This window comes from Monodon monoceros, unplaced genomic scaffold (genome assembly GCF_005190385.1).
Source record: "Monodon monoceros isolate NGI ecotype Baffin Bay Population unplaced genomic scaffold, NGI_Narwhal_1 Super_Scaffold_6, whole genome shotgun sequence".
NCBI classification, from domain to species: domain Eukaryota; kingdom Metazoa; phylum Chordata; class Mammalia; order Artiodactyla; family Monodontidae; genus Monodon; species Monodon monoceros.
The window spans coordinates 18,503,103-18,530,826 of NW_021703783.1; the positions used below are offsets into that span (position 1 = coordinate 18,503,103).

Consider the following 27,724-nt stretch of genomic DNA (forward strand, 5'->3'; position numbering starts at 1 on the left):
AGACAGAATGAGCACTGGCCCTCATAGAGTTTACAATTAAAGTGAAAGGAAATACACAGGATCCAAAGGAACCTGGAGAAAGGGATCTAACTAGATTAGGCCAGCTTTCCCTGTCTGAGCTGGAAGAGGTTCAGAAAACCAAGGAGAGTGAACACAAACAATTCAAGTCCAAAGTCAAGAAACAGTATGGTTCGGTGTAAGAACTAAAAGAAGCCTCATGAGAAATTAGGCTGTAAATGTAGGGAGGAGGCGGATAATGGAAGGCCAACTGATTCACATTAGGAGACTTGGGTTTATCTTAAAGGGCAATGGAAAGCTATTAAAATGCATATTCCTGTCTTACCTACATAAAAATAAATTGAACCCGAAAATTATATTCATAATTTAAGAATACACTGGAAATGAAAGTTATGAAACAAAATTATAAAAAGCAAATATTGGCTTCAGAAGCATAGAAATAATCTAAGCTCTTGAATACAACATAAATCCTTTTCTACGCTTTCTGTGTGTTTCCTCTTTAAAATAAAAATGCTATATGGGTGATCTCATTTCTTGGTGTGGCAGGAATATTAAATTGCCTAAAGCCATGCCCTCCACGCACACCCAAGTGAAAAATCAGTGGTACTTACTACATCCAGCCTTATAGCTGAAGCCTGGAGGAAGGAGGAATCCTTGCTGGGCAGCTGCAGCCAGTGTCCGTTGATCGGGAGGGAATACAGGAATCATTAATGGCGGCAGTTGACCTTGAACCTGCTGAACGTATTAGAGTGAATCAAAGAGAAGAAGTTTTGATACTCCATGCTTCCCATCCTCCCACCCTTATGATATAAGAAAAAAATTATTCAATTCAATATACTGGCACACAAGCCTGCTAGAACCCTGGATGTGAGGCTATGTCTTAGGACTACTTTAGACAGGAGAATCAGAATACTGAATACTTTAACTGGAAGGTGTTATCAAGTTCACTTTCTAACCTGGTGAATAATTTCCCTACATGATGATATCCTTTACAGTGATGAAGCATCAATACTTCACACTACAAGTCTTTTCTTACTGCATTAATATAATGATTAAAAAAGTATCCCTTAGGTTGAACTAAAATCTCCTTCTGTAAATCCCACCTGTTAGGACTAATTCTACCTTCTAAAACAAAATTAAACTGGTACCATTTTATATATGAACAGCTCTTCATTACTTGAAGATAATTCTCATGTTCATGCATAATACTAAGGTGTTTTTTTTAAGCTCTTGAATAAAAGAGCTGAAAGAAAGCTTAGAGAGTAGTAAAGACTTTCCCCATTCTTTACAGAAGAGGTAACTGAGGCCGAAAGAAAACTGACTTGTCTGTGGCCATGGAATGGGGGAGTCAAAACTACGTCTATGATCTAGTCCCTTGGATCTTTTGAATTCATCTATCCTTTTTGAGGCAATTGAACCACTCGTCAAACCACACGGCCTCTCTTTCGGTTGCCATCTTTAGAATACACCTTAATTTTCTGCTGTCACTCTCAGGATGTAGGGTTCATATCAGTAAATAAATAATCTAATACAATGGAATCACTATTTTCTTTTAATTGAACAGTAATTTCTAGAAATATAAACTAATGCAGTCATTTCTGCAGCTTTGTCACATTGTTACTAATGCAGAGGTTGTCATTTACTAAAATACCTAGGATTTTTTCCAAATATTTAAGCAAGATTTCTCTGGTGGACATGGTTATTGGTTAGTGTTTGTCAGAGAACATACGAATGAGAATTTAGGATCATGCTAAAGATCACATCTGACACTTTATTCTCCTTTACTATTTCTTCCTCACATTAAGTCAGTTATTTGGAAAATAAACAAATAAATATTTCATGAACACATACTGTGTATAAGAAAATGAGCTAGGTAGTACAGACATAATAGTAAACAAAACAAACAAGATCTTATGCCCACGGAGCTTACATTACAGTGGGGATAATGGTTAAAAGTAAAACAAACACATGTACAAACAAACAAACAAACAAACAAAAAATTCAGTCGCTAACCTTAACAGCAACTCTGAGATATCTCCGGACTTGTTTTCCCTTTCTCTCACTGGCATTCACATTCTTAGACACATGATTCTGATAATTCTCATAATTTCTCACTTTAAAGGTCCACCTTCACTTTCTCCACCGTTTCATCTTTCATAGTAAACCTCTGAGGTATTTCTGAGATTTTGGTGTGTGTGTGTGTGTGTGCATGCGTGCGCACGCGTGCGTGTTGAGGGGGCAGAGGAGGGGATGAGAGAGAGAGAGAAGGAGGAAGGGTGAGGGGAGAGAAAGAGAGACAGAGAGACAGCCAGCCAGCCAGCCAGGCAAACAGAGAAACAAGCACTGTAAGAATGAGGAATCTGTTTTCAGAAATGACTCCAAATTGCAAAGTATTTCTTTTAACCAAAAGGATTTTAAACCTATCACTGCCACCAGAGTGAAACCAAAAGTGAACAACACAACCAGGAAAACAAAAAGAGAATGTTTTAAGGTTAGAACTTATAAGGTTAAGCTTATATCACTACAGCCCACATTTTCTGAACATACTGGAGAAAAGATAAACTTTATGTAGACACCAATGGAAAACAATTGACTGAAGTCTCAAAAATTAGAAAGTGCATATCGAGCAAGTATGTAGGAAAAAGTGGCCTGAAACAAGAGGGAGATGTTTGAAGGCAAAACAGCATGGGCGCTAGTTCTGTGTAAGAAGAGGACGCTGACCAGAATAACAAGCAAACCAAGAAACAACAAACTAGCCACGCTGGTTAAGGGTTATCACTAGCTACTATGTATCCTTTACATTTCATCGTAAGTTATTATATTTTATATAGTACATCTCCTCCTTTCTAAGACACCATTGGTTATACAATGTGTAAGATGGTTATAAATTTAATAAGAGCACTTTAGAGGGAAGAAGAAAGGAATTTCAAATGAAACACATACAAGGGTTGTAAGAGTCATCCAAACTTCAGAGACCTTAAAACTTGGGAAAAATAACTTCTACAATTGCAGAAACAATAGCTTCTTATTTTAGTGCAGTAGTTCTTAAACTTGAAGCTATATTTTAGAATCACCTGGCAAGCTCTGAAAAACTCCCAATGCCCAGACTGTTTCCTAGACAACAGGGGTGAATTAAATCTGAATCAACAGGGGTGGGACCCAGCCATCAGCATTCTTTAACGTTCCCCTGATGGTTCCAATGTGCATCCAGGTTTGAGAAGAGCTGTCTTAAAGAATGCTGAAGTCACTGTCAACAAATCTTTTTGTCTTCTTCATATTTTGCCTTGAGTTACAAAGGACTTTCAGGTATATAAGTAGTTGAAGGGAGACTCTGCCTATTACAGGGCATTAAACTATATTCCCATAGAGTTCCTTCTAAATGAGTCTTGTATCTGTATTTCACCTGCTCGTCTTCTGAAAAGCTTTTGATGGTTGCTTTTACTTAGAGAATAATGACCCAATCCCTTCACATGGTATTCAGGATTCTTCACAATTTGTTCCTAGTTCATCTTTCCAGGTATTTCTGCTGCCCTTCTTCAGATATTCTGTACTTCTGCCTCAATGGGTCATGAAGGGTTCCTTGCATACTAGGTGTTTTTCCACGCTTGAACAGGCTCAAAAGTATCTTCTCCTCTGTTTTTAGTAATTTCTCTTTTTCTTTTCTTCTTGGCGAAATTCTACTTATTTTTCAAAGGCTTCTGAGACCCACATAATGTCTTGGCCTGTGAACCACTTCTTTCTTATGGTGCCAATTTTCAGGCAGAAAGAACTGTTACTTCTTTAACCTCATAAAGCTAACACAATACTTACTGTATTGAATAATAGTTACTTGTATAAGTTGAGCCTCCCTTATGACCTATGAACTTATTTAGGAAAGAGGCTGTAACTTATTTATTATTGTAACTCTAGAGCTTACAGCAGCAGCCGAAGTTATTATATGAATTGATAATTCATAAATAAAGAAGAACAATGTATTATATAGTCCTGTCTGTAATTACTTCTTCGTGCCCCACCTCCAAATGTCCACAAAAGGCCTGTGGAAAACGAAGTTCTTTAATGACCAGGAAGGAATTCAATTTCACTGAAGAAAAATGGCAGCATGAAATACCAGCTGCTTTGTGCTCCTATTCTTAATGTATAGATAAAAGGTCATATACATCATGATAAATCCATGATTCTTAGAATTATGCATGCATGAAGAAATAGAAAAGTAATACAGAGATACTGGAAATTTATTACATACTTCTGTAATGGACAGATATGCCTGCCTATCATGTTCTAATAACATGATGTTTTAATTATAAAAGCTTTGCTTTTACAGTACTCTATCATTACTATTTTCTTTTTTCAAACATTTCCCAGCTTTATTTACATTTATTTTTCCACGATAATTTTAGGACATGGAATTTCTCTTTGAATTCATTAACCTAATGGCTTGATGGCCAATAACAGGTTATATCTTTTATTCAAATCTTCTTTTGCTTGATATACTTATTGTAGTTTTCTTGGTAATTTTATTTGTAAGGTTTTTAAAAAATACTTTTCTTGCTGTCGTAAAGCTAATGTGTTCTTGTTATATTGTTTAACTGGTTGTTGCATGTACATAAGTCTATCTACTTGTGTGTGACAGCTTTTACCCAGGTAATTCATTCATACTCTAATAATTTATAATAATTTTTCAGGTAAAAAATTTAGTATTTTAAGAATAAATTGCAATAAATTCTGGGGCTTTAAAAAATCTGTGTATTTTATTATGATTATTAAAAAACATTTAGCTTTAGTTATTAAAAAAATTTTTTTTTAATTTATTTTTGGCTGAATTAGGTCTGTTGCTGCACACAGGTCTTCTTTAGTTGCGTTGAGCAGGGACTACTCTTTGTTGCAGTGCATGGGCTTCTTATTGCGGTGGCTTCTCTTGTTGCGGAGCACAGGCTCTAGACACATGGGCTTCAGTAGTTGTGGCACATGGGCTCAGTAGTTGTGGCACGCAGGCTCTACAGCACAGGCTCAGTAGCTGTGGCACATGGGCTTAGTTACTCTGCAGCATGTGGGATCTTCACGGACCAGGGCTACCCATGTCCCCCGCATTGGCAGGCGGATTCTCAACCACTGCGCCACCAGGGAAGCCCCTGCTTTAGTACTGTACCTTGTTTTAGTGTCTGAATTTTCCAAGATCCACAAATGTAGAATTACACTTTTAAGGCTGAGAGAGCCTAGAGATTATCTGGCATAACACAATCATTGTGCTGATAAAGAAATGAGACTTAGCTTGGCCGTATAAATTGTTCAAGATCCCACATTTAGGTAAGAGCAAAGTTAACACTGAAACTACATCTCCTAACAATCTAGTACTCTTTTCCAACACTTGGGAAAAATTGGGGGTGGGGAGCACGAGGAATTACAAGGGAGAGGAAGAGCTAAAATGAAAAATAAGCCTAATTTCACAGTCCCAATGATGTGTTTATTTTAGAATAGCATAGGAAAAATTACAGAGCATTGTAGTAAATTCAGAATAAAGTAAACAGTAAAATATATATAAAATGTGTGGTTAATTCATCTATGCAACTAAAAACACATTTCAGAACAGTTGATCCTCATTATTTGCAGATTCTGTATTTGCCAATTTGCCTACTCAATAAGATTTACTTGTATCCTTCCCAAATTTACTTGTACTAGAGCTTTTGTGGTCACTCACAGACCTGTGCAAAGTAGCAAGAAATTTTGGTGATATTTGCTGTTTAAAATGCACATAGAATCAATAATAAATATTAATAAGGTGTCTTTAAACAGAAACACACATAAAACAAGGCTATGTATTGATCAGTTGATGAAAATAGTGTGACCAAAGGCTCTCAGGAACCTAACTTTGCGTTTCCTCCAGGAGCAAAATCGTTCAGTATTTGATAATTCAGTGTTCATGTCAACTTTGTAGGACATAACTAGCACAAATAATGAGCACCAACTGTATTCCTGCTGCATCTTAAGTAATTTTTAGTTCCTCGATGCTGAAAATTCGCCCCCCTTTGGGAGAAAAGGACGTATCACATCAAAACAGTATAATGTTTCCTGGATAAATTCTAAAACAAATTTGTTATAATGTTAGTATTTCATTCTCATATTTGCCAGTTTTGACCGTTTCCAAATCCTATTCACTGTTAACTTCACTTATTTTCTTTTACTTAATGGATGAATTCCCTTAAAGCTCCTAATTAAGGTTTAAAATGTGTGACATTTGTAATTAAGTTTGAACAAAATACTTTTGTCACAAAATGTTGGTCTTTTTAATGGGGGCATGTTATTCACAAGTTTGAATAACTCACAACAAATTTAAGATGCTACTTCCTATACTTTTTAAACTTTAAGATAGAATATTATGTTTTAACACTTTTTATAATTCTACCACATAGATAGTGCATGTAATCTTGCCCTCTAAAATTTTATGAATCCAACACAATCACATTATCACACTTGTAAAAGAACAAGTAAATACTTATCAATTATTCATAGTTAAATATTTTATACTTTATGTAAATATTCTATTCAAAACCCTTCAGTGGTTCCCTGAAACTATTTAATATATCAAGTAGATATTTAAGATTATTAATTTAGCTTCCAGTCCCATGGGTCTGTTTATTATTCATTCAATCAACATTTTTACTAACTAGAATGTATACTTTTTTGGTACCCAGGAATACAAAGATGAATTCACGTACAATGCCTGCTCTCCAGAAGCTCTAAGTTTGGTCGGACAAATGGATAGATAATTAGAATACACTGCCATTAGTTCAACAATAGACACTTGTATGGGATACTATGGAAGCACAAACGAGAGACTCCTAACACAGCCAGAAGAAGTCAAGGCAGGCCTCATAGAGATAGGTCCAGCAGGTGTAGGGTCTGAATGGATAAGTAGGAGTTAGCCAGGCAAAGAGGTGGGAGTGTGAAAAAAGAATTCCAAGCAGATGGGAGAAAAAATGAGCAAATTATCAGGGACAAGAAAAAAATATCATGTGAGGGGGAAACCACCAAGCAGTGTAGAACGGCAAAAAATGTAAGTGAGAACCAGTGTTAGAAAGTCTGCCTGAATCAGTCTGTGTTTCACTGTAAGACACTTGAGATTCCCCCTGTAGGCTCTGGGGACCATTTAAGTAGGTTAGGTGGTATACTCTGGTGGGCACAGGGAGAAAAGATTTGAGAGGCAAAGCGTGGAGACTAGGTACATGTTGATGTTGGGGGAGGCTATAAATGTGTGGGTATATGAGAAATCTCTGTACCTAAAGAAAAAGAAACTATATATGTAAGAAAAGGAGAAGAGGACAGAGTCATGATAACTTTCAGGTGTCTAGTTTATATAACTATTTATACTGGTATGAAACAACAACAAAAAAACATACAGGGGTAGTGACAGATTTCATGGAAGGATATGAATATGGTTCTGAACACATGTGTTTGAGGTACCTAAATAATGTTCCATTGGAGATATCTTACTAGCAGACAGATACTGCAGTCTGAAGCTAGTGAAGAGATTTTTAGAGGCTATGGTTTGGGGGATCACTTGTTGATGAGAGTGAACTAGATAATCTAAAGAGGGTTTGAAGGATAAAGAGAAGACAGCTTACAATCATCTGGGTCGCAACAATAATTCAACAAAGGGCAGAGGAAGAGGGGTTTTAAGAGCAGAGAGGTAAGATAAGAATAAAGAAAATCTTGAGTACAGTATCACAAAAACCAATGGAATATCAAGGTTGAGGTAGTGCCTAATAGTGAAAAGTGTAGCAGAAAGAGTATTTTAGAGACAAAAATAATATCTTCTGGAATAGTTTATTAGAAGATGGTGATGAATCTAACAACAACAAATCCACTAGAATGGATATTCTGAAAGGTTGAGCATATTCCAAAAGGCTGAGCACTGAATGACAGGCAAGAAAAAGGGGATGGCAAATGTAGAAGATTCTTCAGAGAAGGCTGGGTGAGGCATTAGGAGAGACATTTGATGGCACCTGCGTAGGGATGCACAGATTTTATTTAAGTAGCAGAGTTTTAGGTAGCAGCACATTTACTGGCTGGAAGGAGCAAATGGAAATTGAGAATTTGAAATGTAGGAAAGAGCAATTAACTGGTGGACCAAAATTGCAGAGGAGGCTGAAAGGCAAGGCGGAGGTGTGGGGATTCGCTTCGACTGGGAATGACATCTCATTCTCTGGGACCTGACGAATGAAGCTATACAAGTGGCTATAAGCCGATAATGTTCTACCGGTAAGGAAATGAGAAGGTAAGGAAAATCAGTTCCGATGGAAGAAATTTTCTCAATGTTGACGGTAAAATCATATGCTGAAAATGAGAGATGCTGGGGTTGAGTAAGGGAGTTCAGCAAAGGTACGTAAGTTTTGGATGGTTACTGTGAGAAATGAAAAAGAAAGTAACCACAGACGATTAAAAGGGGTGATGGAAAAGTCTAAGGCCTGAGAAGAGACCACATGAATTATGATGCTGTCAGTCTTCCCTTTTCTGTGACTTTTCTGAGTCTCTGGTCACAGATTGGGGAAAGACAGGGAATTAGGGGGGCTTCAGCAAGGATAGGTTATGAGGAAATCAAAGTTGCTTTTGAACGACAATGGGCTTTAGACTTTACCCCAGGAAGAGAGGTCTGGAAGGCATTACTTGACCGGGAAAAATACAGGAATCAGAAAAGTAGAGGGACTACTTCGTGATACCAAGGAGCAGTTTGTGTGACAGCTCAAAAAACAGGAAGTTATGGTAGAAGACCTGTTTAAACTACATACACAAATCTTAAAATGAAAGGCAGCTATATGATTTAAGTCAGCACGATTACAAATAAAATGTAAAATCTGAAACTTCTCAAATGTTCCTCAAGAATTTAGTCCGATGAGTACCATAGTATTCAAGCACACATGGTATTTAGGGATCAAGTCACCTCCAACTGAAATTCAGCCACCTTTGGTGGGAAGCATAGCAGCTGTTTAGAAGCACACGGAGACACTATACAGCAGTTTTTGAGAAAATGGAAAATATAATATTCCAAATGAGATTACAAGAGGGGTTTAGGTAGGCAGGATATAATTACCCAAACTAGAGTAACCAGGATAACAAAGCTGACTTTCCACCATTAGCAAGAAGAGGCGTGGGATCGTCAATGACCACTAATAGTCTGTGTTTTCTCATCTCACATAATAGAAAGTCGATTTGTAAGCTTATCCTACCCAATGCAATGGTATTTAGAAAATGAAAAAAAAAAACAAAAACCCTACACTAAAATTTAGAATAAAGGAGCCAATTTATCTTCCAATTAATCTACTTGGAAGACTAAAGACAATCTCATTGAGTGATACAGAAACATAAAAACACTGCTCAAATTGCAATCCCTGCCTCTCACTTGCCAACAGTCACACTGAAGTTGTATCACCTCTAATTTCATTTGATTCAAGACAAAGACAAAGTAGTCATATTCTTTTAGAACAAAAATGAACAGCCATGTGGATTTTTTTACATAGTAGTCTTCTTCGGCAAAAAGCCACAGAACTTTTTTTAAAAATCGTTTCCAAGGATGAAAATGACTTTGCCAAGCAAAGTGGCTTCAAAACAGGCCTCAAAAATACTAATAGAAAGACAGATGGTTCTACTAAGAGCTTGGCTGCCAAAAAAAAAAAAAAAAAGTAGAGAAAAAAAGAGTGATGCTATTGAAGCTGACTGCAAAGTTATCTGATGACTACAAATACTTTTGTCCCAATGCAAGTGCTAACTCTGCCTCTAGGGCTGATACAGCCAAAATACTGACTTCCCCACATCCGATCCCCCTATATCCCCACCCCTCCTAAATAAAACCTGTCAGTGCCAAGCCCCACAAAACAGCACAAGCATGCGCTTGATTCTGACTGACTGTTCTGCAGAAGCAAAATATTGCATTGAAGAACTCTTATTTAGAAACAGACCCACAAGGAAAATTGCTTTTCTTTTCAAAACTGCCTGTCACATTTTCTTTTTCTAATTCCCCTTTTCCTCCTCCTCCCTGTCACCAAAAGGCCCCTGGGCCCTATGAGTTTAGATGATACAAACTCAATTTGTATAAAGAACGCAAGAAGCAGCACCACAGAGAGGTGGGGATAGTTTGCAAGGATAGAGAAATAATCCAGTCAAGACACAGTGCAATTTTCTTTGCAAACTACTACTACAATAATACCTCCACTTTATTTCCTTCAGGGCAACTGTCATTTCTTTTTAACCAGATTGCTACTAGATATAATAAAAACTGAAATATTACATGGTCACTGACTCTTCCTTTCAATGGTTCATTTCACTATTACATTTTTACTTTTGTATGACATGTTTAGTGTTGGCATTGTTACTATGATACAACCACTTTCAAATGATGTAGAATTAAGACCTCTGTCACTTGAAGGCGATGAAATTTCATTCTTAATACTATGCAGGTTTGACTTAAATATTCTTCTTGTCTAATAGTAGCCTTTATTTTCAAAACTTAAGCATTACGTCCTTATAAAGCACCATTTTAATGTATATTAAACTCATGCAAACCAAAATGATGACACTTACTGTAAATATAATACATGCTTAAACAAAGTATATTTGCTGACTTCAAGAAAAAGAATCTCTGTTTTGAAAGTTGGTAATCAAGAAACTTAAGGGTGGCAAAAATACAGTGGTAATTAAGAAAGCTATTGTGAAAGACTATGGTAAAAACAGGGCTATTTTATTTGCCAAGGACAATTTTGAGCTGAATAAAAGAATTTTAAAAAGTCGATGATTAAAATATCTCAAATGATGCACTATTTAGGATTAGGTTATCATCTGTTTCTTAAAGGTCATATTTTACATAGCTTGTAGCTGTTACTTGATAAAACAAAAGTCTTTCTTTATAATGCAACTGTTTCCTCAAATGTGCGTGACTATTTGTATTACTTAGCATGGTTTTTGACAATAAAACAGGCTGGTTCCTATGAGTATGCATGGTTCTCTGTTCACATGGACAGAATCAAGCTTTGCAAATACCAATACAATCTTATTTTATGTCATGTATTGCTATGTCAATTGTCATTTACACACAAATGAAAGACAACATAAAATATAATAGTCAACGTGAAATATAATTTTTTTTCAATTATATTTTTCAGGAGCCCATGATTAGAAAACAATAAAATTCACTATTTATTGATTTATGATTTTTGCTCAATAGCCTATAATAGATTATTAGTGATCTTTTTTCACATGCAATACAAATCTCAGTTCAACATAAGTTCTTTAAATATTATGCCTCAAAAATTACCACTTTGTGGAGAAGCTTGAATTAGTAGTGACTGCTAATGGGTACAGGGTTTCTTTTTAGAGTGATGCAAATGTTCTGGAATTAGGTAGTAATGATGGTTACAAAACACTGTGAGCATACTAAAACCCACTGAATTGTACACTTTAAAAAAGGTGAACTGTATGGTATGTGAACTATATCTCAACTTAAAAAAAATAACCAAAGCAAAAAATAAAGACGACCTTAAAAAATGTATCACTTCACTTCTGCCAGAAGCAAAACCGAATGTGCTTTGAAATACCCCTGTCTTATATTAAAATAATGTTTGCATTTGTATAAAGCACTTGTACATGCATTAGTTCATTTCTACTTTATCCAGCCTCTTGGAGATAAGCAGGTCGGGTGTTGTCATTTCCAATTTTAATTTATGAGCAAAAACTGATAGAAAAACAAGTAATTTGGAAATTTACACATTATCACATAGGTAGCCAAGACAATAAGTCTAGCAGTTAAATTCTTTGATTCTTCTTAACAAATTATAAAACAAAGATATAATAAACTTTCTGAAATAAAAATACTGGTTTACATAATGAATACAGAAACATTGTGATAAAATTAATTCCCGTATATTTTGTCAGCGTAAAAATGGGTTACATTTAAATTATCTTTAAAAGATAAAATTCTATTATGATTTAAAATATTTTTATAGCAAGAGGGGCACTTTGACTTTGATTTACATCTTTATACTACATTTTATTTAAATAATCTAAAATTAAAGCAAGGGCAGAGGAAAAGGAATGCTGGGATGGAGGTTACAAGTTTAAATATGGAATCAGTGATGCAGTGACATAAATAAAGACCTGGAGGAAGTGAGACAATAAACATCTCAGTTATCTGGGGGAAAAGTGTTCCAAGAAAATGGAAGAGAAGATGCTAAAAACCTAAGGTAAGAGTACACATGCTGTATTCAAAAAACAATGTTTCCTTCTGCTGTCTGTACTCTGTGGGACTATCCCATTAGGTTGAAATTATTCATGTCTGTCTCCATGGCTAAGCTGCTTTTAAGGGTAAGGTACAGCTCACTCATATCGGTATCTACAATACCCAGCTTAATGCCTAACACATCACGGATGCTCAGTATAAGTCAATGGAAGTGATTATTTAAGAAGCTATTCACAGGAGGGTCCCCTTTTCTCCACATCCTCTCCAGCATTTATTGTTGGTGGGATGTAAACTGATACAACCACTATGGAGAACAGTATGGAGATTCCTTAAAAAACTAAAAATAAAACTACTATATTATCCACAATCCCACTCCTGGGCATATACCCAGAGACAACCATAATTCAAAAAGAGACATGCACCCCAATGTTCCTTGCAGCACTGTTTACAACAGCTAGGACATGAAAGCAACCTAAATGTCCATCAACAGAGGAACGGATAAAGAAGATGTGGTACATATATACAATGGAATATTACTCAGCCATAAAAAGGAACAAAATTGGGTCATTTGTGCAGAGACATGGGTGGACCTAGAGACTGTCATACAGAGTGAAGTAAGTCAGAAAGAGAAAAATAAATATCATGTGTTAATGCATATATGTGGAATCTGAAAAAATTGGTATAGATGATCTTATTTACAAAGCAGAAATAGTGACACAGACGTAGAGAACAAATGTATGGATACCAAGGGGGAAGGGAGGGGGTGGGATGGATTGGGAGATTGGGATTGACATATATACACTATTGATGCTATGTATAAAATAGGTAACTAATGAGAACCTACTGTATAGCACAGGGAACTCTACTCAGTGATCTAATTAGAGACCTAAATGAGAAGGAAATCCAAAAAAGAGGGGATATATGTATATGTATAGCTGATTCACTTTGCTGTACAGTATAAACTAACACAATATTGTAAAGCAACTATACTCCAATAAAAAAAAAAAGAAGCTATTCGTTATTAGAAAAGTCTACTTGTGTTTTAGCTTTAGTTTCTTCTTATAATAGTAACTAGTTCATTAAAACATTCCTTTTACACAATGGATCTTGGGCTTTATTTCACTTTCATTCAGGATTCAAGATTTTTTTCTCTAAGTAATAACCCAAAGCATGGCAAATCACCGATGCCATTGTTTACCACCCAATCCATCATTTTCCGCAGATCCTAGGTTTAGTGGCAATGATGTCAACAGTTAGGTTTTGGGTTGCTTCATTATTCCTTAGGAGATCAGAAAAGTAAGAACTCTGATGTATCTTTACTGAAACAAACCAAGAACTGCAGTTAGGTGTTGTTCATGATAAAATTGCCAATGCACACATAAAAAAGATTAGGAAATAATTTCAAATATGAGACATCATATGCATTAAATACACTTGAACTTTTTGCTACCTCAGTTATCAGCAATATTTAAAGCAATGTGACTTAAAGGTATGGAAACACATAAAGAATAGTGAGCTTAATTTGTAGATATAACCTTGTATATGCTAAAAACAAAAACAAAACCAAAAACACAAAAAGAAAACCCCAAACCAAAAACCCCTTCACTAAAAATTCAAGTAAATAGCAAACAGCTGCATCCTCAAAATCTATACATTTATTCTTATTTTGTTTAAGAAAATAAATGTGATTATACTGCTTACATTTCTTTTGTTCAAACTTTCCCCAGTGCATAATTTCAATTTTTTGGCTAGCAGGTGCTGGACTGGTGTGAATGGCTAGTGTACGGGGGCTTGTTTGTTTGTATCATGCAAAGAGTATACTAAGCCAGTAATGAACAATGTTATATATGTGGGGAAGAAAGGCTTTAAAGCAATGTTCCTGCAAACAAAAACAAAAATAACATTTCGCACGTCTCCCCCAAATGCAACCGTTGTAGGGGCAAGTTAGCGTCTAGTTCCTTTCCTTAGGATGTGAAAAATCCATGCTCTTGAGTAATAATGGAAGTTGCCTCGCAGTCGCTGTTGGAACTTACTACTCAGATGCCTGTCTAACTCTACTAGGACAGCTAGGACACTCTAGCAATAAGCCACTCACTAGAACATTTGTCACTGAAAATAAAACATGTGTGAAATTACCAGAAAGGGCATGGTAGATGTTTCTTAAGCTGAAAATGTGAAATATTTTTGTAACTGGACAATCCATTGAACACAGAGCCATTTATATAATCAAAAGTTTTAAAGTCTTGTCAAGAAGGATTATTATATAATATACCATTGTAAATAACTTCAAAAATAGTAAATTTTGTATTACTGCAAAAATCTATGTAAGTGTGGCTGATTTTAATACTCGCCAAATTTACTTGATACCTTCCAGAAAAAAAGCACTGTAACTTGCCTACCCATAATAACATCATTTATATAAAGATGAATGATGCAATACCATGGGTGTTTTGCTAAATCTATAGATTGATTTCTTTTTTTTTTATACAGCAGGTTCTTATTAGTTATATATTTTATACATATTGGTGTATATATGTCAATCCCAATCTCTCAATTCATCCCACCACCCTCCCCTGCCGCTTCCCCCACCTTGGTGTCCATACATTTGTTCTCTTACATCTGTGTCTCTGTTTCTGCCTTGCAAACCAGTTCATCTATACCATTTTTCTAGATTCCACATATACGCGTTAATATATATTTGTTTTTCTCTTTCTGACTTACTTCACTCTGTATGACAGTCTCTAGGTCCATCCACGTCTCTACAAATGATCCAATTTCATTCCTTTTTATGGCTGAGTAATATTACCATTGTATATATGCACCACATTTTCTTTATCCTTTTGTCTGTCAGTGGGCATTTAGGTTGCTTCCATGACCTGGCTATTGTAAAGAGTGCTGCAATGAACACTGGGGTGCATGCGTCTTTTTGAATTATGGTTTTCTCTGGGTCTATGCCCAGTAGTGGGATTGCTGGGTCATATGGTAATTCTATAGACTGCTTTCTTGATTAGAAAGAATTTTTCTTCCAGCCATCAAAACTGTGACAATTTTGTGACTAAATTGTGTCTCTTTTCATCTAATAAAGTGCTCAAAAAAGAAAACATAAACTGACTACATGAATTATTTCCATCTTCCTGCCCTTTACCAGAAGTATTTGATAAATTATTGTTAATAAATACTCTAGTTCCCTAAGCTTGTTCTAGTTCCCTAGTTCTCATGATGCATTTTTTTTTTCATGTTGACTTTTGCACGATTCTATTTTCACTCATCCAAACTCACAAAAATTCTATGAGATAGATCCTTCCATCACCCCTATTTTACAGATGAGGAAACTGAGGCACGCCTCAAGTCAGACAGTCAGCAAATAAAAGAATTCAAATCCAGGCAGCCTAATACAAACTAGGCTTTTAACCACTATGCTTTACAGTCAATTGAATAAATAATATAATACTTATAAATATATCTTACTACATCAAAATAAATAACTTGCATGAAAAAATTTTAAATGACAAAAACTCTGGGTGACACAGCTTGAAAATAATTAACTCAACACATACCTTTAGAAATAAGTGTGTATAATATAAATAAGTATAATAAAACAGTATTAAATATTAGATACTCTAGAAATCCCTGCTGTTACAATGTAAGTGGATCCTGGTTACATAATAACGAACATACTTTTTGATGCAGAGCCTCCAAGGAAGTTGGACATGGAAGAAAGGAAGGACTAGTGAGTTGAAAGTAGGTGGAGATAATGAGGGTTAACTTGATGGCAAATGTAGGTAACAGCACCTGGAACTCATGATGTAGCCTTGGGTATCTAAGAAGCTAAACTCCAGACTTCTGCACTAACCCAGGACAATCAATGAAGGGAAATGCAATCAGTAAAAGCTAAGTTTAAAAGAAAATATTTCAATTAAGGCAAGCATACTAGGATGTTTCTACAATAGCTTGGTGGAAAACCACTGATGACGATGATTCTTTGACAAATATTTATGGAGTACCTACAAAGTACAGGACATTTCCCAGGTGCTTGAAAAACTATGGTGAAAAAGAAAAACAGATTAAAATCTCTGATTTCATGGAGTTTACATTCTACTACTATAAAATACTAATGATAATAATATACTTCCACTATTCAATCACAGACCTTACATCCAGTTGGGCCTGGAATTCAAATCAAACTTCCTATATGTCCAGTGAAAACCAAAGCTACAAATTAGAAATAAGTGGTTTCTGGTTTGTTTTGCTTCCTACACGTGGCAGAATAATCCAGTCCGGTAGACAAGCATTGCCAATTTAGATACTCTGATTTCCCACAGATTAAATTCAGCCAAATATAAACTTACAAGAAAACAATTCAACAAATACATGAAGAATGACACAACATATGTAAAGACAGAAGAAGCAACAGGTTTAGACACCCAAAGGCATCTGAGTATTGGATTATCAGATGAAGAATAAAATAATGTGCTTAAAATGTTCACTTAAGTAAAAGGCAGAATAAAACTTAGTTACAAACCAAAAAGCGATCAAAGATGTTCATGAAGATTTTTAAAATAACTGAATAGAATTTTGAGAAATGAAAATAATTGAAATTTAAAACTCATTGAATGGATAGATAGAAAATTAGACACAGGTGGTTGAAAGAAGTCATTAATTGGAAAAGAGATCTAAAGAAACTAGCTAGATCAGTCCACAAGGAGACAAGGAGATGGAAAATATGAAAGAGTGGGTAAGTGTCTTGGAGGCTAGAATGAGATGGTCCAACAAATGCGTAGTCAAAATTTTAGGAGAGAACAGGAAAAAAAAAAAATGAGGTAACCACTATTCTAAAATGTAGTGGTTGAGAATTTTTCTGAATTTGAAAAATACAGACCCATAGATGCAACAAGTGAAATATATACAATCAGAATAAATGAAAAGAAAATATCACTTAGTACTCTGTAATAAAACTGTAGAAAAACAAAGGCACAGAGAAATCTTAAAAGCAGCCAGATAGAAGCCATTAACCAATGACAATTAGTTTGACAACAAACTTTTAAATAGTAGTTGATGGAGAGATGAAAGAAGAAATTAGTGAATATGTGAGTAAATCTTCCAAAACTTTGTTTAATGAAAATAATGTCCATTATTTGGACTTAAAAAATCAGACAGAGCTAAATCCAAAAACAATGACACGTAAAACAAGAGAGAAATACTCAGGAATTCTAAGATTATTTTATAAATCAAAATTTGTCAATTTTAAACTCTTTTACCATATGTAGGCTTGTTAGATCATCAAAGGCAACCCATAAGAAACAGAAATAATGTCCAAACCAATAAAGAGAAAAGAATGACTTGAGAAAACTAAAAATTAATACACAAAAAAATTAAAAAGGAAAAAATACATATAAAATGTGGTACAAATAGAAAGCATGAATAAAATGACACATTTAAGTTTAATCACAACAAATATAAGTGGACTAATAAGCTTTTAAGTTAAAAAAAATCAACAAATTAAATTTTTAAGAAAATCTAGCTATACCTAGTTTATAAGAGATATACATAAATAATAACAAAAAAAGGATAATAAAGATCCTTTATTTAAAGGATAATAAAGACAGAGCATTTATAAAATGTGTCCACACACTAAGCCAGATTTCAGAGATTTAGTACTGTGCAAAATTATGATGAAAGCATTTGGTTTTAGATGGAGGGAAAAATGTTAGTTTTTAAATATGGACTCCAAAAATAACAATTTCTCCTTCTGAATGAGTGGTTTTGTCTAGCTTCAGGTTTATGAGGTATATTTTAGAACAGACTGCAACATTTACCTGGGGATTGACTCTATGTTTCTACGAAAAATACAATTTGATTATTGAAATATGATCTTTATTTTCTAAACGTGCTTTACAATTGACAAATGGGATCATTAAAATTGTTGGGTTGTTCTAATTAATGTGTGGGTGGCTGGCAGGAATTAGAGGTTACTTAATATCATGTAGTGGTTAGCAATTCAAAACCTGTACAGTTTGAAGATTGCACTATTGGGGAAAACAATCAAGAAGAATAAATTTAAAGCCACTAGGTTTTCTAAAAGAGTCAATATCACACACAAAGTTTCTAAACCTTGAACCTGTATTTTAAGCTCTTTGTACAATATTTTGTTCACTGAAATAACAAAAGGACTAAAAACATTGTAGATGTTTGAAAAATATATACATGGTGTGTATGAACATGTTTTTCAAAAATTTGAAGAAAACCTTAGAAAGGAAATTGTTAAGATGTCAGCAGTGAAGAAAGTGAATGCTGATCTAATCTTGTTAAATAAAATGCCATTTAACAAGTTGAGTATAGACTTAGATAAAGCTGAAATCTTTACAATTTTCACTAAATCTCCATTTTTTAAATTGACTTCTTGAGCTCAACACATTTCAGAAGAATAAAAACACGCATAATTTAGGTGCAAACTAAAACTGCATGTTGTGATGTCCACTAAAACCATATTTGTAGCAACAGGAAATAGTTTATAAAGAGTAATTTAAAATAATTATTGTGGTAGCTTTTATACAAATTTATAAAGGAAGTAAATTTTCCAATATGATATGGAAATACATAGGAAAACTAAACCCTAATTTTGGCGTAAATCTCGATGTTAAATGTACTTCTAATTGCAGAAGAAGGAGACGCATAGCAAAGAATTTCCAGCCTTGCAGTTATTCTGCTTTGTGTGTGATGGTCGTCACTGCCAGTGGGATTATTCTTCAATACATTCCATTGTATATATATTTGTAATGAAATGAAATGTATCAGAAGCCTGAAAACTTTTGTAAAATCATCTATTCATATCCTTGAATTACGTTCATAACTGATATAGAAAAATGCCAGTATATCTATCATTCATTATTACTGGGTCATTCATCTTATGAAGTATTTTTCATTTATTAACTCAATGAACATTGCTTACATACCTACTACTCCTAAAGTTCACATGTGGTTCTCAACCTTACACATGTATTTAGCAAGACCTGATCTTCATCATGGGGAGACTGTAGTCTGTTAATGAATGGTTCACCTGGAAGAATGCTATGACAGGGGGAAAAACTCCAATGTTTCAGTACATGCATTTATCAGCAATAGAAAGCATAATGGTTCAGAATGAAAAGAAATAATAGCAATTCAACTTTGTTAGCAACTGGTTTTTACTTGACATTTTGTATGTATTTGCTGACAGTTTTCTCACTAAATCTTTCTCTGCACTAGCCCTCACACCCCATTGGTTCATAAGTTCTTTTCACTGTGTAATTTTGAGTAGGGAAAAAAGAAAAGAAAAAAACTTCTCACACAGGCAAACAGAGTTAAAAATACTGAAGTTAACAAAGGGGGTTAAGAAAGACGGGACTGGGAGTGCAAGAAAGGGGAAAGGGTGACGTGAGAGAAATAAATGCACGACTGAGAATAAAAGCAGTGTAGAGAAGGGAAAACCATATAGAAAATGCATTTTCAACATCTTCCTAGTTTCATTATTATACTAAATGTAAAATCAAGATTTCCAGGTTCATCTCTTTTAACTAGAAATGTGCTCTACTCTTCGTTCCATTTCTAAGCCGCTATAGGTATTAAACAGCAATTTACATGTGATTTGCATTTTTTTTGTACTCGTGGTTTTGGTAAGTCTTCCAAACCTAATGACTGTTCCTTTGGCCAGCAACATAAATGCTATAATCACACAATTATTGCGCTGGGAACAGTTTAATTCAGCATTTTGTTCTCAACCACAGAACAATTACTCAACAATTTCGGTTAACCAGACTAGCTAGCTGCCTGGAGAGAAAGAGGAATATTCACAAGATCTATTGTCTTACATAAAGGCAGCTACTAGATCAGCTGGAACTTTCTAGTATTGCTCTGCTCAGTGCTTCTTTTCAGGATCTTTCACATATCTGACCTAATGAAAATGACAAACTGCAGATTTCCCTTTATGGACTTATTTGTTCATTTCTTTTAATTACACATTTGGATGTTTTTTAAAGAACGTGAGATTTTGTGTGTCTGGAAATATAGCCCTATAGATAAATGTACCTTAAAAAACATTTAATATAATGATAGTTAATACAAAGAATTGCAAAATCAAAAGTATAAGTTCAAAAGGCTACCCCGTAGGCTTAAAGTGATGGTGAAGCCTTCTGAACTGTGGGTGACCTCATCTCTCATTTAAATTACATAACTTCTTAACAGTGCAACTGGCTTAATGTCAAACTTCATTCTACATTTTTAAAATAAAAAATGGAGGTGATTCACATAATCATGGCTGTTAAATTCTCTTTGATTACTTTTTCATATTAATTTTAATTTATCAGAACCAAAAAGTAGGGGGCTTAAGCATATCACTGTAAAAATATTTAGAAATACAGAATCAAATAATTTATGCACCTGTGTAAATATATGTGTATGTTGAAACTGTCATCTCCCTTGACTATTTCTCATAATCACAGACAACTATTAGACTAGCCCTGTATCATAAGTCAGTCTTGAAAGCTACTGAGAAACCAAGTAGTTGATGGTGAACTGGGCCAGTGAGTAGTAGTCAAGGGTAGCAGTCGATGAAAATAACTGGAAGAGGTCTCTTTTTCTCTCTTAGTGTTCTTTTTCCTAGTTTCTTTTTTGTTTTCTTCTGTATTTTTTTTTATTCTCTCATTTTTACTTTAAAAAGTGGACAAGAAAGAAGATAGAGAAATTATAACTTCATGGTTAGAAACACTCTAACTTATGGTAAAAATACTCTGAATATCAGAAAAGAGCTCAAACAAAGATAACTTCTTTTTCAAGAAGTGAAGACAAAAGTAGATTTGAGAATTCTGGCAACTTTAAAAATTTTAATTGTGTCTGTCTATATATTTGGATGAGCAAATAAGAATAATGTAGTGAAATATGTTGACAAGGGATTCTGTATGTCTAGATCACTCACTCCCTGAATTATGTTAGTCTAGAAGAGAACCTTAAGTGTATGGGTTTCAAATATTTTTTTCAAGCCAGAGAAATCTTTTTGTTTCCCAGACGAACTCAATGGAGAACCCTAGTGATGAAACTCAGGCTTACTCACACCCACCAGGCCTTCTTTCCCTCAATACCGTGATCCAACCCCAGGTACCCACTGTAGGAACTCCGTGGACCCTATGAGATCCTGTCTCCACAATTTGAAAACCACTGATTTGACGCTTCTTCTGATTTAACTCTCCTCCTGTCATTAGATTAATACCAAAATCTAATGGTGTAGATGACACAGTATACAATATTATGTCTAATTAACAGAAACATGTGCTCAATCATTATGGCGTCATAGGCTGTAACTTGTAATAATACACAGGCCTATTCCAACTTAGAGTCTTTATATCTTCTAAATAAAATTAAACACATTATCTTCTGTACAACAGTCACAGAATTAATTTTCCTTTAGGCATGAAATTCATTTATAATATAGTATAAGTCTCTGGTATAATTTCTAATTCTTTAATCCAGGTATTGAAGTGAGCTATAATTAGAGAGCAAACATTTGTAGAACAGAGTATAGTCTATAAAAAGAGAATGCCAAAATAGTATCAGGTTCTTCTGAATGAAAATAACTCAACTTAGTGCAAAATCTATGCTGAAAAGTGAGCCAGATATTAAATTCAGAATGAAAAAAAATTGGCTATATCCTTGCCACTTCCTGGTTAATTTGGCCAAGGGCCAATTTTCCGATATTATGACCATCCTGTAGCCCCAGTAAGTGTTTTATTTATTTATTTTTGTATTGCATAAAAATATCAGCTTAAGAAGGGAAAATGTGAAATGGATGACATATTTTAGAACAGCTTTTCCCAGAATACAAAAATATTCCCCAACTCAAAACTGAAACAAATAGTAGAACTACCAAGCGATGCCAATTGGCGACTCTCTAATGCCATTCAAACTTCGCAAATACTGGGCTCTCAAACTGATTTTAATTATTCAAAAGAAAACTAGGAAATGGTTCAAATATCAATTGCTTTCACAGATATACAAATTCACTTTTAAGAGAAGCATATGACATATCTTTTCTTTATCCTGTAACATTGCAGTAATTACCTGCTCAGTTGGTTTTTTGAGTAGGACAGTGGCGAAAAGGGGAGTTTCCCTTCTGTAGTCCTCAAGATTACAAGTTATTTTTTTATTGTTACAGAGTAGAAAAGTGAAAAGAGCTATATTTACTGTTGAAAACTGGAGGAGACAATAACACTGAGTCAAACAGTTCACTATGTCCAGGTGCTTTTCCGTTCGAACTGATTTCAGGGATATTTAAAAAGTACTTTCTGTGGGCAGGCAGCCTTTATAAAAAAGAGGGCCTCTAGTATGAGTTTAGTGTCAAGTTACACATGAACCATTGTAAACTCAATTTGTTACTGAAGATTTACTTTACTCTTTGGTACCGGGTATGTGCAAAGATGACTGTGTTCAGCTTCAATGAGACAGCATTATGACATTTCAATGTTTTCATATATATTATAAATAGGCACTAGTCATAGTAATGCCAGTTAACCTCAAAAAAGTGTCTAGCTAGGCCTACATGTGTGGTCTTAAGGAACAACAGTGGTTTTTTCCAAGGCAGAATTTTGTGAACCTAAGGCAAAATAATTTATGATCAAAATTATTGGGGCTTCTGAAATGTATGCTGATGTCCAACAACATTTGGAAGTATGTGTGTGTGTGTGCATACATATATATATATACATAACATTTATATATATATCACACTTAGCATAGAAATGTATTACCCTTTGTGTAAGACAGACATGACAGCATTACTTTTAAAAAGCATTTTTTCAGATGAACTGATTGTAAAAGAAAACAATGTGTTCATTGATTTAACCCAACTAAACTTTTGACAAGGAATTCTTAGAATTTTAAATATATCTAAACTCAAATAATAAATTTCATAATGCATATTCAGAGTGTTTTTCAACATGACTCATTCATTCACAGAAGCCATGGGTCCTGTGGCTGGCTTACGGCAGCACTCTAAATTAGTAGTCACACAATAGAGAGCTTATATGATTGCAATGGTCCATATCCAGTAAAACTGCCTCAACACCCAGAAAAATGGCTCAGTCTCTAATAATTCAGAAAGAACCACTTACAGCTGCATACCACATATGACCATCTTTACAATGGCTAAAATGAAGCACTGGGGACTATTTCCTCTGAATCACTGTTATTTGGGTAACATTGGTTCACATTCTTTTCATCTTAACAAAAAAGTTTTGTTTTGTGTTACAATCAGTCTGCCACTGATCACCTTTTACATATTAGCCTCTGCCCTAGAATACTCTAGACGATAGTATTGTTCCATCTGTGCTTTCCATTAAATCCTGATAATCCTTCAAGAACAGCTGGACCTTCAGGTCCCACACACACAAACTCTTTCTGTAGATCCGTTTGGCCACAATTATGCTGATGCTGTACTTACATCTTGCTTGCAAATGCCTTTTGTATGGTCCTTTGGGGCTGTGAAGTAGAATGCCCTGACATCACTAATTCAACAATACAATAATATAGTTCTCATCTCAATTATAATATGATATTTAGTCACCCCTAATACTGAGCTGCACTTAGAAAATTATTTTTTAGACATATGACAACATTAATGACAAGCTTCCAACTATACAGTGCCATTAAATAATCAGGAAGTAACAGCCCCAGTTAATCAAATGGTCTTGATATACTCTCAGTATTGGAAACACTGCAAATCTTACATTTTACATACGCAATTTGTATGAACAGCTTAGTAACTTGCTCTTCTACTGTAAAATAATTTCATCAGATTCATACGGCTACATAATAATAAAAAATTTTAATAGCATAATGGGAGTGGCTATAAAGTTACAGGAATGGTCTAACCAGTCTATGTAACTAGTGGATTCTTATGCCTCACGTTCTATACCTCTGTCTCCCCTTATTCATTTTCCAGTAGGCTAGCACGTTTTCAGAGATCCTCTGCTAAATACTACCTAAGTAACTGCCATCAACGGGTCTCACATTTTCCATTTTGTGTCAATAACTCCATCATTAACTAGAAAAGCACATCTCAAAATACCCACAATCATGCAAATAATATTATATATATTAACTACACTGTAAAATCTATGGGGCAGGGACTGTAAACAAGAAATCGTTATTTCTTGTTTACAATTTTTATCTTTACTACACAGGAAGAAGGACTCTCTGAAATAGTAGGTGTTCAATAAATGTTTGTTGAATAATTAAATGGATGAGTTCAGTTGACCCTGGAACAACACCCATTTGAACTGCTCGGGTCGACTTATAAGGCGGATTTTTTTTTTTAATAAATACTACAGTACAATACAATCCACGGTTGGTTGAATCCAAAGATGTGAAAAGGCAGATACATATGGTTGACTATGGGACTTGAGCTTCAGTGGATTTTGGTTTTTACAGTAGGTCCTGGACCCAATCCCCTGGGGATACCGGGAACGACTGCATATCCTCTTTCTTTAATGATCAGAAAATCTTGTACAACTTCCCCCATCTTTCGCAATATTTCATAAGCACCTCTTTCAGAAAATTGTTAACTGACAGAAATCCCTAAACTGTGGTATAAGCTCATTTTCTTTTTGTTTTCCTTTCCATGTAAACTGAAACAGCTCTTTCTTATATTTGATGTTTGTTATTAAGTCAATATCAATATTTTTTTCCAGGCCATTTAGATCTAATTTCTTTAACCTTTCCGAATATATAAGTATTCTTTGCTTTCTCCTCTGCAACCAGATTGGTTACCGTGTTCTCCTACAGGTTTTAAATTTATACAGAGGAGTTTGTGTTTCAGATATCCAAGTGGTATATTCTTAATTAGGGTGTACTGCTATACATGCTTTTAAAATCAAGTTTTAGAGAACTTGGCAGACTTGATGGTTATCTGCTGCCCAGCTTGTTATCTTCAATGGCTCAGGGATGCTTCTGCTGTTCTTATTCATAGTCTAGCATTCAAACGTTTCTTGTTCACTTTTCCCTTGTACATGCACCGCCATACTACTTTCATTTTTATTGACCATACTTCTCCAATTTACCTAAGTCATTCTGCATTCTATTTCAGTCTATGGAGTTCTGACCACCTCATTTCCTCTATTTCTATGCTTATACTGTCAGATAAAAACTAATGCATTTTCCATCATGTCACTCAGGTTGTAAGTTTTCACCCTGAGGCCCAATAATCATATACATCATCTCATATACTGTTTGAGTTTTTTCATGATAAGAAGATGAGCAGAGTATGGAAAGGAAATAGGCATTGCTGAAGAGAGACATAGAGGACAGAAAAACATGAGATGAGAATGAGGAATAAAGGATTTGGAAGTATATCTTAGAGACAGGAAAATAAATAATCCCTTATACTGGGAGATACGTTCAGTTAAAAAAGATACACTTAAGGTACAGTGTTAGCACTGAAGTTACCTAAAGGAAATGCTTTTTGATATTCACATACCTGCATACAATTTCATTTTGGATATTGTTTATTTCTCAAGGACGTCAAATTCAACATGGATAAAACTGAGCTTAGACACTTTCCTCACAGAATCTGCTTCTAACTCATGTAATCACTATCTCAAATTGGGTCACTTCATTGATTACTTTCACTAACTCCTATTCATCACTGAACATTCAGCTGAGGCTTCACTTCCTCTAGGAAAACTTCCTTGGCCCCTGAATCTTTATTCATGTCCCTGTCCCTTCCTGGTTTGGGGGAGGAGGCATATCTGCACTATTTCATTCATCAAATTGAATTATAATTTTATACTGCAGATTATAAAATAAGTTCATCTTTGGCTAACATGTTTGCTAGAACCAGACTTAACTGACAGTCAAGTTCTATCCCTCAATTTTCCATCTGATACATATGAAAAATAGTCATTTATTCACTCAGTTGTGCATTCAAGGATTTATTTTGTTGCCTCATATGCCAGACAATGATATTATATAAAAATAGTCTAATCAATTGCCAAGTTGATAAATATTTATCGAATAAATCCCCTACTATTTATTCCTACCTATCTCCAATTGCAATTTAGATTGTCTAATCTCTTCCTCCCGCTTTTCATGGGCTTTAAAACTGGTTTCCACTCAGCCAGCAGGTGTGCCTAAAATGCCATTCTCTTCATCTTAAAACTGCTCAATAGTTCTCCACCATAGAGTACAAAGGACTAATTCCTCAACTGTAGAGTGGCCTTGACCTATCTCCATCCCATCTCATCTCCTGCCTGCCCCATTTTGTGCTTTACTACCATCTGAAGACTCAGAGTTCCCTGCATATAGCAGGTTCCCAATACCTCTATGGCCTTCTCATTTTAGTCACTCTGCCTGAACTGTCCCTCTCCCCACTTGAAGACTCACTCACACTCTTTTAGCATTCAGCTCAGGCTGACTTCCTCCAGTAAGCCCTCCTTGGCCACTAAATCCCGATTCTTGTCTCCCCCCATGCCACTACCCTGTCCCTTCTCAGACGGGTGTGCGGGAAAGAGCACACTTTCACACTGTTACACTCAGCACACCGAATTACAATTACTCATTCTCTTCTCTGTTTAACAGCTGGTCTGAGTGCCTTGAGAACAGAGTTCAGAGTACATCAGAACCAGTGGAGGGTTGTTGGTAAAGGGTTTTAAGCATGGCAGAGACTTTTCTAGGGAGACCAAATTGAGAGCAATGAGAAGGAATTTGAAGAGGCAGCTAGGCCAGAGACGAGGGTATTGAAATGACCATGGGAGGGAATATGGGCATGAAACAAGGCAGTGGAAATGGGAACAGAAAAATTCCTAAACTCTGTGTCACACTATCAAATGCTATTATTTTCTGTCTTATTCAGATTGTCACAATTCTAGCCTCCAAAAGTAATATACAAAATATAATTTTCTTTTATTGAAACCTCAGTTGGTTTTAGTCAAGGCTATACTAATTCTAATACGAGTAAAGAATAGTCTTTTTCTATTGTCTTATGTATACAATTAGAACAATCTATTCTTTAAATATTTGGTAGAATGGACCTGTAAAATTATCTGGGCTTAGTATTTCTTTGTGGGAAGATTTTAAACTACTATGTCAATTTATTTAATCGTTAATAGACCTTTCAGGCTTTCTATTTCTAATTGAAGTTTCTATAAATTCTATTTTTTTTCTAAGACTTTGTTCTCTTTTAAATTTTTAAATAAAACTGTTAACAAAAGGTATTCATAGTGTTTTATTATTATATTTTTAATCTCTGCTATAGCTCAATTTATATTATTTATTATTATTATTTTTAGTATCTATTTTTGTCCTTTTTTTTTCTCCTCAGCTTTGAGGTATAACTGACAAACCCGTAAGTTAGTTAAAGTGTACAACATGATGATTCGGATTCTCCCCCCTCCCCGCGCTAAGTTAATAAATACATCCATTGCCTCACATATTTATTCCCCCCCCTTCTTTTTTTTTTGT

The 27,724-nt window shown here is 34.9% G+C and overlaps 1 protein-coding gene across 12 annotated transcripts in view; it reads right to left on the minus strand.

Moving 5' to 3' along the window:
* Positions 1-27,724, minus strand: part of SOX5 (SRY-box 5) — a 999,335-nt gene that overhangs the window by 134,987 nt on the left and 836,624 nt on the right. For 9 of the 12 annotated variants that reach the window (XM_029204642.1, XM_029204643.1, XM_029204639.1 and 6 more), the window contains one exon: positions 630-753. In XM_029204642.1, coding sequence (XP_029060475.1) covers positions 630-753 — 124 coding nt within the window. The remainder of the gene's footprint in view (positions 1-629; positions 754-27,724) is intronic. The other 3 variants (XM_029204638.1, XM_029204636.1, XM_029204646.1) reach the window with 1 other exon arrangement.